Source organism: Anolis carolinensis, chromosome 6 (genome assembly GCF_035594765.1).
Source record: "Anolis carolinensis isolate JA03-04 chromosome 6, rAnoCar3.1.pri, whole genome shotgun sequence".
Classification (NCBI taxonomy): Eukaryota; Metazoa; Chordata; class Lepidosauria; order Squamata; family Dactyloidae; genus Anolis; species Anolis carolinensis.
This window is the reverse complement of record NC_085846.1, coordinates 23582682-23596199: the sequence shown is the minus strand read 5'-3', so window position 1 is coordinate 23596199 and position 13518 is coordinate 23582682. Positions and strand designations below refer to the sequence as shown.

Genomic DNA, 13518 nt, shown 5'->3' with positions numbered 1-13518 from the left:
CTGAAGAAAATGAACAGGGAAACACGCAGTAAAAGCAAACAAGCTAAACAAAAGCAGATTTTCATGTCGTTTGCAATTAACTTTCAGAAGTCATTTCCATAGGAAATTCTGGAAGTTTTCAAGCATAAATGGCTTGTAACAAGGATTAAATACTCAAGAAGGTATGTGTTGGGGCTACTAGCCCAGATAAACAGAAGGATTTCAACCTTCCTCTTGAGAGATGAAATATCCAAAGTTATCTAATGCTGGGAAATGAATAAACGCGGTCTTCTTGTCCTACTAGTTAACTTTCCTAGAGTATGTTGTGCCGTCTTTGGTTTTAATAGACCATCTAGCTTATCCAGAATTATTATTTTAATGACCAATTTTGTGATTTGGAAATGGAGTGGGGGAAAATGATCCTCAGTTCAGCATTTCTCAACCTGGGGGTTGTGATTCTTGGGGGTCATGAGGGAGGTTTCAGAGGGGTAACCAAAGACCATCAGAAACCACATATTTCTGATGGTCTTAGGAACCCCTTTGGCAGAGAAGGCTAAAGATCTCTCCGCCTATCATTGATGGGGTTCAAGAGGCTCTGCAGGTTAACTATACATCCCAGTGACTACAACACCCAAATGTCAAGGTCTGTTTTCCCCAAACTTCACCAATGTTCACATTTGGGCATATTGAGCATTCATGGCAAGTTTGGTCCAGATCCATCATTGCTTGAGTCCACAGTGCTCTCTAGATGTAGGTGAACTACAACTCCAAAACTGAAGGTCAATGCCCACAAACCCTTCCAGTATTCTTTTTTGGTCATGGGAGTTCTGTGTGCCAAGTTTGGTTCAATTCCATTATTGGTGGAGTTCAGAATGCTCTTTGATTGTAGGTTAACTATAAAGCCCAGCAATTACAACTCAAATGGCAAAATCAACCCCCCCCCCAACCCCACCAGTATTCAAATTTGGGAGTATCAGGTATTTGTGCCAAATTTGATCCAGTGAATGAAAATACATCCTTCATATCAGATATTTACATTACGATTCCTAACAGTAGCAAAATTACAGTTATGAAGTAGCGACGAAAATATTTTTATGGTTGGTGGTCACTACAACATGAGGAACTGTATTAAGGGGTTACGGCATTAGGAAGGTTGAGAACCACTGCTCTAGTTGTTGTCCAATGAACATAACCAATGGTAAACACATCTGTAGGGCCTAGCTTTGGCTGAACGGAGATTAAATCTCCATTGAACATTGAAGCTCATAGATACACCTTAACAAAACATCTATCTTATAATGTTGCTGCAGTAATAAAGCCCTACCATGGGTACAGGAAGAGGAAAAGAAAAAGAAGGAACAAGATGATTTAGAGGGAAAATATCAAGAAGCAGATGATGACAACATTAGGAATGGGAGCACAGCCAATTTCAGGGCTTGGAAATGTGCAACCTTCCAGATACAGATAAACCTTTCTTCCCATCATTCCCAGCCACCATAGTCAGTTGTGGAAGATGGGAGTTGTAGTTCAGTAATGTTTGTATTAGCACATATTTCCTACCATTCTGCTACTGTTTTGCAATCAGTATTTTATGCAGGAGTAGTCTGAGGCTCCTTCCAGACAGGCCATATATCCCAGGATCTGATTCCAGTTTCTCTGTTTATCCCAGATTATCTGGCAATGTGGACTCATATAATCCAGTTTAAAGCAGATCCTGGGATATAGGGCCTGTCTGGAAAGGCCTTGAGAAAGAAGAAAACCATGGGCTAGTGAGAGAGAGAGCTGTCCAATAGCTTTCGTAGAGTGTTGGACTGAGATTTTGATAGACCAGAGTTTGAATCCCTGACCAGTTATGGAAGCCCGTTGAGTGACTTTAAGCAAGCCACACACTCTCAGCCTTAGAGGGTAGCAAGGGCAAATCAGCTCTAAAGAAGTCTTGCCAAGAGAACCCAATGGAAAATTGCCATAAATTGGTGCTGACTTGAAATAACAAACCAAATCTGTTCTGTTTGTGCCTCTTTTTCTGCATCTACGAAAGGGAAAGAGTTAATAATCTCATTCAAGCACTCCAGTCCCAAATGGTAGATGATCATTACAGGATTAAAGCTCCTTTCCATTAAAAAAGTGTCCTGGGATAACTTTTTTCCACCTTCAAAACTACCCTTCTTGTCTCCGTCTGTGCAGGTAGCACAAAAACCAGAATATCTTCCTTCAAGAAGCAGAGATAGATCTCTTAAAAAGAAGAAGGGAGGGGAAGTGTCCTTTCACATTAAATGCTTCTTTATAAATAGAATTTCTGTCCTGCTTCCATCATTCAGGGGGGGCGAAAGGTGGTCTCTTTGGGAAATATAACTAGATCACTCTAATAGAACCTCTTTGCTTGATTATTTCCTCTCCTTCTTTGTCCTTTGTAAAAGGAAAACAGGGAAACAGTAGCACTGCTAGCACAACCTAAGAGCAAGAACTGAAAAACCTCTTGTCCTATTTTTTTCTTCCAACAGTATGTCCATGTGAAAAAGAGGAGAAGGCTCTTGTATCTTTAAGAGGTCTAATGCTTCTGATGAAATGAATTAGCCTTCACAAAAGAGTATACTAAAAATTCCTTTTTCCTGGTTAGTCTCAAAGGTGCTAGGGGATTCTTTCATATCTTCTTATGCTTTAACAATGGGTGGAAGTGGGAACTGGAGCTTAAAATAATTTCTTCCACAGAACTAGCGAAGATACCAGAAGCAGGACCTCTTTTTCACAAGGCCACCCGATTATTCTAGGTGAGCCTTCTGTGGCCTAGGAGTTGTTGCTGGATTGCAGGTCTCATCGGCTCTAGTCAGCATCACCATGGTTGTTGGAAACTGCAAGTGCAGTAATGTCCCAAAAGCCACACACACACACACACACACACACACACACACACACACACAAATACAGATTTATACCTACATTATTTGGCCAAGGGATCCAAGGATTCTAATGCAAAAGTCACAAATTGGCTGGAAGAATTATATAGGCCCTTATCCCACTGAAAGGGCCAGAGTAATCATTCCATCACATTCAGTGTGTAAATTGTTTATTAATCAGATGGCTACCATGAAATCCCATTGGAAACAGGCCAATAAAGTGCTTGCAAAAGTCGTGGGATAAGGTCCACAGAGGCCTATGGTCATTTAAATCTGCAAAAGTATAGTGCTATGATTCCACTTTAATTGACATGATTGCTTCTTATGGATCCCTGGGACTTGTAGTATGGGGAGAGCAGTGGTTCTCAACATGTGGGTCCCCAGGTATTTTGGCCGACAACTCCCAGAAATCCCAGCCAGTTTACTAGCAGTTAGGATTTCTGGGAGTTGAGGCCAAAATATCTGGGGACCCACAGGTTGAGAACCACTGTAGTAGAACTTTCTGGCTGAGAATTTGAAGTATTGCTCCCTAAACTGCAAATCCCAAGATTCTATAAGCTGTTGCCTTGGCAGTTGAAATGGAACCATAGTGCCATCATTGTGTAATGTCTACAGATAGAGACAACTAAAAAATATGCCCCTCTGACCAGTGCAAAGCACTATGGTCTAGCTGCATCCTGTCCACGGGCCTTGGTTTGCCCGTGCCTGGTTTAGCAGTAAAGCTGTTATTACAAGGTGAGATCTTCTTTGTTAAAACAGCAATTTTATGTGCTTTAGCTGAAGCATCTATCATAAACTTTAAGCAATTTGCAGCCATTCCTCCAGAGATTTTACAGGAAGTAAATCTGCCTTTGCTTACGGTACACTTGAATGTCATTCTCTAATGAATCGAACCAATGCACATTTTTAGCAGTGGTTCAAGATGCTGATGATGATACTGTAGAATAGGTATGAGATTATTCTATTCAGCAGTGTTAGAAACTAGGCTATTTAAATAGTACTATTAGATGGACAGCAAGGTTTTAAAACCATGATTTTCAGTATTTTAAAATATAAATGCATGTAACAAATACAAGTGCTGTTTAGTTACCTGCATCTGACGAAATATGTCATCTCTAGGTATTTTCTATGTCCTTCCAGCTATTCTATTGTATGCTTCTGCTTTTCATTATTTATTTTGTGTTGCACAAGATGGAGGATTCTTCTAGTACTGCCATTTTGCCATGTTGTCTTTTGATCTGCCCACTCCACTTCTGAGTCTGTTCAGGGACTTCTAAGTTGCCCATTCTTGGTTTGCCACTGGAGGAAGACTCTCATGGGGGGCCATCCAGTTGGAATTTCCTGGTTTAGCTGCCCAGAGGGATATTTTTGCTCTTCCTGGGGGGACATTAAAAGGAGTGGTGGTTCTCATGAAACGTTTATTTGATTTGAGTCTACTGGGAGGAAGCTGATAGCCATGCAGTGGATGGCTTTCACAGTGTTCAACCTTATTTCTCTCTCACAGTTGGCAGCAACATCCCATCACACATCAGGGAGGGCAATGCCAGCTAGCTTATAGAGTCTATCAACAGGTGTAGGTTTGAGACAACCTGTGATTATTCTATATGTTTCCTTCAGTGCTGTATTCACCTGCTTTGCGTGGGCAGACCTGTGCCAAACGAGGCAGGCATACTCAGCAGTTGAGGAAGACAATGAAAGGGATGGTGTTCTTTTTCATTTTGGGTCTGCACCCCATGCACTATCAGTAAGTTTCTTCAGGATGTTATTACATGCAGCTACTTTGTGCTTGGTGTTCATACAGTGTTTCCTAAATGTTCGATCAAAGGTGATGCCGAGATATTTAAGATGGGAACAGTGTTTGAGCTCTTGGCCTTCCCAGGTCACTTTCAATTTTCTGTTGGCTTCATGGTTGTGTAGGCTGGAAGCACACACCTGTTTCTTGGCAGGGTTAGGTTTCAGGTGGTTATGTTTGTAGAAGCTGGAGAGATCTTTCAGGGCATTCGTAAGTTGGTTTTTGACTGATTTAAAGTGTTTTGCTTGTGTTGTTAGGCCAAGGTCATCAGAATATATAAAGCTCTTTGTGAGTAGTGGCTGTGGCTGATGGTCAGTAAAGATGTTAAACAAGGTCAGTGCAAGAATGCTGCCTTGAGGTAAACCATTCTTTTGCTTCCTCGATCTACTTTTCCTGCCTTGAAACTCCACATAGAAGCTGCGGTTTTCTAGGAGAGTCTGGATAGTTTTTGTAAAATCATAGTCCCAGGTGATATGGTAGACTTTATGCTGCATTTTCCTATGTTGCACTGTGTCATAGGCTGCTGTAAGGTCCACAAAAACTGTCCCCGTAATGCAAACTTTCTCATAGCCTTCCTCAGTATACTCAGTCAGATTAAGAATTTGAGCTGTATAGTTTTTCCCTGGTCTGAAACCTGCTTGTTGTGCAATAACCTTTACCAGGTTTTAAAATGGCAATGATCTTGGTTTTCCTCCACTCTCTGGGAATCTGTTTGTGTGCCAAGCATTGATTGTAAAATTTCAAAAGCCAGTTTTCAGCTTTGGGGCCTGAGTGTTTGATTTGCTCCATCATTGAATCATCTAGGCCAGGTGCTTTACCAGTTTTACATCACTTAATATCTACTCTGAGTTTTTTCAGATTTAGGGGAGAAGACAACTGGTGGGTTTCAAGTTCTGACTCCCTGTTGATTACTCTGCTGCAGTTGGTTTTCCCACTCTGAATTACCAGGTGTGCTATCTGATCTGGTGTTACGTTTGCATGTCCACAGTTGAAGAGGGTCACTATCCAGGCATCTCAGAAATTACCAGGCTCTCCAGCTACTCTTGAACTTATCAAAATTCTCAAGCAGCTTTATCCAGTGGTCTTTCTTAGCATTAGCTATGGCTGTAGATAATTTTTGGCCTGCTGCTTTAGTCTCATCATTGTATGGATTCTCTTGAAACAGTCTGAGATTCTCCTGTAGCTGATTTAGCGATTCTTCATTTAGACCTCGTAGGTAGCTTGTGTGACAGACAGCCTCTAGGGATTGAGAACCTTGAGGATCTTTTCACAGCTTCTACAAACAGGTCATAGCCTTCCACAGAAGGTTCTATATCAAAAATAGCTGCTTCTAAGTGCTTTGTAAACTTTGTCCCGTTAGCTTTATTGAAATTGTATCTTCTGAAGAAAGGGACACTTTTTGGTCTTACAGCTACATATGCTATTGGTCTGTGTTGAGTATTAGGTATTGGGTTTAATACCAATAAAACCCAAGTTTAATGCATTGGTGGACTTTGCTTTCATTTACAAAAATTAAATCAGGGTTATAACCATGCTTCCATCAGCCACTATTAAACGATGGTGGTAATTTACTGTCATGGAGGAGACTCGTTTTACTATTGCCAGCCCACATTAGAACTGCTTCACCATTTATATCATCTTCGTCATAACCCTAAACACAGCCATGACTATTGAAATCTCCCACAATAAAATGGGCTTGATGATTGTGGCAATTGGTTGGGGGTGTAAAATAAAAATCAACCCCTGGTAGTTTATAAAGTGATAATACACTATCAGATAGGATTTCAATGTTATTCACTTCTGAGAGGAAAGTTGCAGAAATCGCTACACCAGATCATACAAAAATGGAACTATCATATTATTTGTGAGGTCACTGCCAGATGCATTCCAAGGATTTTTGGTCTTCTCATTGTGATGTCTCTCTGTGTTTCCTATATACATAAGATGTCACAGGAAATGTCCTCAGATATTTTGGCCAGTAGCTCTTCCTTAGCAATTGACAAACCTCCTATATTAATAGACATAATTTTTAGCAGTTGTCTTGATAAAGACTGTTGGTGTTCATCCATTTGTGGAGAAAAAAAACACACCTCCAATTTAAAATATTTAAAAATGTCGTAGAAGCAATGCTTTTGGGTTGGAGAGACTAGCCATTTACAAGAAACATTGCCTAGGGGACGCCTGACTGTATTAAGGAGGTTCTTTCTGTATTCCCCGTATGCTTCTGCTAGAAGTTACCATCTTGGAAGACCTAGCAAATTCCGAAAGAGAATATTTCTCTGGGAATTTTCTGTCTTCCAAGATGACTCAATGATAACTTCTGACAGAAGTTGTTCATTTCAGTAGGGATTTCTGTTATCCACAGTTTCCTGTTTCCACAATAGGTTCATGAACGCATTCCCCAAGGAAAGTTTTGGCCCTACATATGTCACTGTACTCCTGATCCCATATGCTCCAGTCAGTGTAAATAGTGACCAGAGATGATAGGAGTCATAATTCAACAGCAGCTGCAAGCTACAAATTCACCAGCCTGAATATTCATGCAAGTGAGGATCAGATCTAAATTCCGATCTGATGCTCAGATAAGATATAAAGCAGCTGTAAATTTTTAGTGTCACCAAGTTGTCTTCTTTCTTTAAAAAAGTTTTATTACTGGAGAAAGAGGTTTTTACCCAACAGATGTCAAGATTTTTACAGCCATTGGCTACTACAGCATAAAATTTCCACAAAGGACTTCACTAGGCATCAACTGTAGCAGCTGCTATTGGTATCCCTTTGACAGGTCTGAAGTAACCAAGGTTGCAGTCTTGAAAACGCTCCCCGTAGAGTAAGTCCCATCGAATTTATTCTGAGTTTGAGTAGATATACATAGGCCCTACAGTTATCCCCATGCAGTGAGAAGAGATTTTCTGCATTCCATCAGAGGGATTCTCTGGGTAATACAGAAAATAGAGAAACATTGTATGTGCATACATACTGTTTGCACATTTAAATGGCTACACACCACTTCTACAAAATGCCCATTTTGGCTTCTATAATAACCACATCTGTTTCTCTCTACACAGGAAGACAACCATAAGTACTATATATCCCGAATTTATGGTCCTGGTGAGATGCGAGCCAAAGAACTCTGGATTGAAATAGCAGAAGCCAATAGGAGCCAAGTAAAAGTTCATGGAATCCTGTCCAATACACACAGACAGGCCTCGGTGAGCCTACCTCTTTCTGCTGACATCTCCCTTCAGTTTACCTGTCCTCCCGAATCCTTTGATCCTAGGCCTATGGACTTATTTGCCCTCCTGAATCCTCTGATATTAGGAGTCTACCATTGCAAGTCCAGACTTCCCTTTGGAGGTGATTATTTGCATACCTTCTCCAGAGTTGGGCACTTTAATGCTCTCCAAATGTTTTGGACTCCAGATTTCACTGCTCCAACCAATGACCACGTTAAAAAGGCCTAAGTGTTGGCCAAAACATCTAGAGAGCATCAGGCCAACTATTCTTGCCTTATCTTCTCCTCATATGCATATTAGGCCTGGTCAAAGACAAGAAAATGGACTGGAATGAGAAGGAGGAAATGGTATCTACACACTGAAAAGTCTGTTCCCCGCTAAGGAAGGGTATATATTTGTATATCTATCACTGTATATAATGTAGTCTTAAAGACTAACACAGAGCTTGCTTATTATCCCAGACTAAATTTCCCGAGATTCCTATACTTAAGAGAGCTTAAGTGAAGTGTTGTTGTAACTCTGCTTGTTTGTACTTTACTGTGATCTAGAGATTACGGACAAATAGATAGTGATAAGAGAGACCTCCAAAAAATACATATTACTGAAAAGAGGCAAAGAACCCAAAATTCCCCTGTCTAAAGAGACAAGTGTGGGCAACCACACCTTTTTCAGTGGTACATACTCATAAGAGATGTCCCACTGAAACAATCTTGCCCAAAGACTCCTCAAAGCCTAAAGCCAATATTATCAGGAGTCATCATGTCAATATGTATTGCACAAAAATGATTGTTTTGCTGAAGGGACACTAATGGGGACAATCTCCAGATCAAGAAAATATATTTTATGGGAAGGGCAGTGTTAAGCTTGGGTGGAATGCAATGGCGTGTAAATTTACTGAGTTTACTGAGTGAGCTCTATTTCAAAATCTAATGCAAGCAAGGTTTAATGGCCGTGCAGAAAATGGAAGTTCAGAAGGTTTGCTTAAATTTCATCATGTGTTGAAATTTCCCTCCTCCACATACACTATATGTAATGTACATGGAATAAGTAACTAACTAGTAACCAACCAAACATTGGCTTATCCAATACTGAGGACTCTAAATGGCAATTAAAAAGAAAGAACTGGAGCTTTCCAAAGACTATAAACTTTGGACCATGCCAAAGAATATGACACTTGTGCCCAGGAGAGTTCTGTCTACATTGAGGGGGAAAACTGAGAGACAGTCATTTACTTGATCATCACAACATCTGCTTATTTTAACTGCTGGGTCAATATAAGAGAGAACAGCTATTGAGTTGCTAACTACCCATTTATGGGTGTTATTTTCCATTCCCTGGAGGTGTGGCCAACAAATCAATACTCAAACAACTTAACTGCTGTGAAAGCATAACGCAGCTATTGTATGTGCCAGCTACTGTTCTCTGTGTGTCGTCTGGCACCCAGCTCCAACACCTTAATCACAGATGTTCCTGGATGCATAAACACCCAGAGGCAACAAAAAGAAAACAAAAATGCTGAAAGATTAGCACCTGCTCCTTTTAATAGCAGCAATATTAATGTTACATAGGTGTTGTACTCTAACCTATTAGGTCCACAGTCACCATGCTGTTGTTCAGTGCCAACAACATTGATTTAATGGGTTGATGCTAGTCAGAAGTAGAAATTAAAGTTAAGCCACTGTGATTAAAGGAGAATCCAGCATCTGTTATCCAGAATCTGAAATATGCCAGAGTCCAAAATTGTCCCCATGGGTAGCTGAGACTGTAAGACCTTTGCTTTCTGGTGGTTCAGTTTAACAAACTTTGATTAACGCACAAAATTATTTAAAATATTGTACATAAAAATATGTATACTATGTGTACAAGGTGCATATGAAGCATAGATAAAATTGGTGTTTACACTTGGCTCCGAGATATCTCATTATGTGTGTACAGTAGAGTCTTGCTTATCCATTGGTGAGCCCCTTTGGATTCGGTCACTAACCAATTACAAATCTACCTAATAGTTGTATTGTCTACCCACATTTTATTAGTTTTTTGAAAGCAGAGTGTAGGGAGAGCTCTAGAACCCCAACAACCAAGAGGGAAGGAGGAAGCTAACTACATACATAGACTCTCTGAAAGACTCTTTACAATAAATCTAATTAAGTCTTGGAAATTGCACATAGCCATTTCCTTTTGTCTGCAGCTGAGCCCACCAACGCTAGAGAATTTGTCTCCCACCTAGACATGAATCTATAAAAACTGAGGCCCTTCTAACTATGTAATATTAATGAAAATCTATATCCATGAATGGATTGGCATTTCAATAAAATGTAAACTTGTGTAAACTTGTCAAAAATGATCATTAGATTTATTTTAAAAGGGTATTTCTAGCCCTTGTAACAGTGAGTGTGAGCCTGAAAATAATGGAAAATTTTCAAGTGAGTGAGGGACTGAGACAAAACCATGCATCATTCCATGCCCCTCTTTGCAATTAGTGAAAACAGAATAAACTATGCCACTAAGGGAAAAAAAGCACAACTGTGTATAATTAAATTACTGGCTTTCCTTAGTTTTTGATTTCGATTTCCCCATCCCATAGGGCACTGACCTATGTGTGTAACCCTAAGCAACATTGCCGTTTATCTTCCAATTATACAGAAGTCTGGGAGCACAAGCATGATAGATGTAGCTCTTGTGTTTAATGCTGTTATTTCTATTTGTCCTCTTACAGAGAGTGATCCTCTCTTTTGACTTCCCCTTCTATGGGCATCACTTGCGACAGGTCACCATAGCAACAGGAGGTGAGCTTTATTGGGTACCACTTCGGGCATAAGAGATGCTGCCTTGCAAAGGTTCACTGAATCGAAATGGAGAGCTTTCCGAAAGGTTTCAAAAGTCAAGGTGCACTAAACATTTAGATTAGAGATGAGGATCATGTTTTCCAGGTGTGTTGGATTGCAGCTCCCAGCATTCCTCACCACTTAGGATGTTAATTAGAAGGCAGCTTATTCATTTACAAAGCTTTGAAGTGAGTGAGATGAGAGATGAGGTTAGCGACTGTGTGTATGTGTGTGTGAGAGAGACATAGGCTCCATCTACACCATAGAATTAATGCAGTTTGACACCACTTCAACTGCTATCTTCAATGCTATGGAATAATGGGAGTTTTAATTTTGTAAGATCTTTAGTCTTCTCTACAAAGAGTGCTGGTGCCTCACCAAACTGCAACTCCCATGATGTCCATGATGTGCCATGAGCCATGGCAGCTAAATTGGTATTGTAGCATCAGTGCAGATACGCCCTAGTAATGATATTAAGTCCAGTCATGTCTGACTCTGGAGGTTGGTTCTCATCTCCATTTCTAAGCATAGAGTGCCGTTACCTTCCCACTGGAGTGGTACCTATTGATCTACTCACATTTGCATGTTTTTGAACTGCTAGGTTGGCAGAATCTGGGGCTAACAGCAGGAGCTCACTCTGCTTCCCGAATTTGAACTGCCGAGCTTTCAGTCAACAAGTTCAGCAGCTCAGCGGCTTAACATGCTGCGCCACCGGGGGCTCCTAGATACACCCTAAGAGACTGAAAATACTCCTTGAGGAAAATTCAAGTGAACTTGTGGAGTATTCAAGCTGCATTATATGGAGTGTAAATGGGGCTCCCAAAATCTTTTACCTAGGCATCTGTGAACCGGAGCACTAGAAAGCAGTGGGTGGCAGGTTGTGCCTTATATATCTATTTTGTAATTTTAATACAATGGGATTATAACTTGTTTTCCTTTCTCCTCGTTTGTCTCTTGTCAGGTTTCATCTTCATGGGGGATATCATCCATCGGATGCTGACAGCCACAGAATATGTTGCCCCTCTTATGGCTAACTTCAATCCCAGCTACTCCCGCAATTCCACTGTCAAATATTTCGACAACGGTGAGGTTCTTCATAAAGGATCTCATAACAAGTGAGAAGGATTACACTAGCCAACACAGATTTTATAGCTTCAAATATTAGACCTGTTTCTGGGTATATTTGACCTGTTGACCCAAACAATGGTACCAGTTTCCATCATCAGCTCTAGTCTTTGAGATACAGAACATATATGTCGTGGTTTGAGTGCTAAACTGGAGTTTCTAACTACTTGCTTTCCCCACAGGAAAAGTCTTTGTGGTTCAATGGGACCAAGTGTACTTGGAAGGAAAAGAAGACAAGGGCTCGTTCATTTTCCAGGCAGCTTTACACAATGATGGCAGAATTGTCTTTGGCTACAAGGAGGTGAGATAATCAATTCTTTCCAAACTCTGTGTCACAATGCATTTGTGTGTCGGTTGCAGTGTGGTGGTGCGTCACGCAAATGTAATAGGAAAACTCTGGGTCTAGGTGAAATAAACAGTAAATCATATGTGTTGTCGAAGACTTTCATGGCCGGAAACACTGGGTTGCTGTGAGTTTTCCGGATTATATGGTCATGTTCCAGAAGCATTTTTTTCCTGATGTTTCACTTGCATCCATGGCAGGGATTCTTAGAGGCTGTGAGGTCTGTTGGAAATTAGGCAATTGGGGTTTTTATATATCAGAGAAATTCCAGAGATGAATCTATCAGGGACAGCTAACACTTACTGACAAAGGATTCCCCCAGGCAGTAAAAGCAGCCTGACCTAGAAGCTGAAAGACTATTCAATGCTAAACAAGGTGGCCAATTGAAACATTCACACTTACCTCAAACAGACAAGAGTTTTCTTCCACCCTGAATATTCCACAGATATATAAACTCCAATTCTGTAGTTTCTGGCAGACCTCTGGGGATGCCTGCCATAGATGCAGGCGAAACGTCAGGAAAGAATGTTTTTGGAACATGGCTATACAGCCCAGAAAACTCACAGCAACACAATAAAAATATAAATGAAAGGTTTCATGAGATATGTTGTGTTCCCATAGATTTCATTATTACAATTTATGTAATATTCTATCTCTACTAAGTGCTGGTTTAATAAAACTCTGGTTTGCTAATAAGACTGAATCACCGTGTCACAAAATGTTGCACGTCTAAAAAGTGTGTCACCAACATGAAATGTTTGGAAAGCTCTACTTTAGCAGAAAAAAAAAGGTTAAGAGGGGTCTTTGCAGTTTCTTAAGTGTTTCTTTCCCCCAAAGGTTCTTGAAAATCCTAGCCAATTAGGAAGTGTGGCTGGAGGGGATGGGGAGTGGGAAAATCTCCAGATATATAATTTCCAGTAATGGGATGTTCTTTCCTGGCTTCAGATCCCCATGCCAGTCTTGGAGATTAGTTCTACACAACACCCTGTGAAAGCTGGCCTCTCTGATGCTTTCATGATCCTCAACTCTACTCCTGGTGTTCCTGGTGAGTTTGGGCTGGGCAGAAGCAAAATGGTGTGGGTGGGTGCTTCTGGAGTGATAATAGATAATAGAATATAGTAATATATTGCTCCAGGATGGGTAAACATGGGAGCATATACACCAGGCGTAGGTAAACTTTTGGCCCTCCAGGTGTTTTGGACTTCAGCTCCCACAATTCCTAAACAGCTGGTAGGCTGTTAGGGGTTGTGAGAGTTGAAGTCCAATACACTTGGAGGGCTAAAGTTTTCCCATGCCTGATCTACACTGTAGAATGAATGCAGATTGA

General features: G+C 40.6%; 1 protein-coding gene across 1 annotated transcript in view; it reads left to right on the top strand.

The window, feature by feature from the left end:
- Nucleotides 1-13518, top strand: part of plxdc1 (plexin domain containing 1) — a 75729-nt gene that overhangs the window by 33602 nt on the left and 28609 nt on the right. The window contains exons 3-7 of the mRNA XM_008113550.3: nucleotides 7731-7874; nucleotides 10615-10684; nucleotides 11685-11807; nucleotides 12031-12149; nucleotides 13137-13236. Of these exons, the coding sequence (XP_008111757.2) occupies nucleotides 7731-7874; nucleotides 10615-10684; nucleotides 11685-11807; nucleotides 12031-12149; nucleotides 13137-13236 (556 nt within the window). The remainder of the gene's footprint in view (nucleotides 1-7730; nucleotides 7875-10614; nucleotides 10685-11684; nucleotides 11808-12030; nucleotides 12150-13136; nucleotides 13237-13518) is intronic.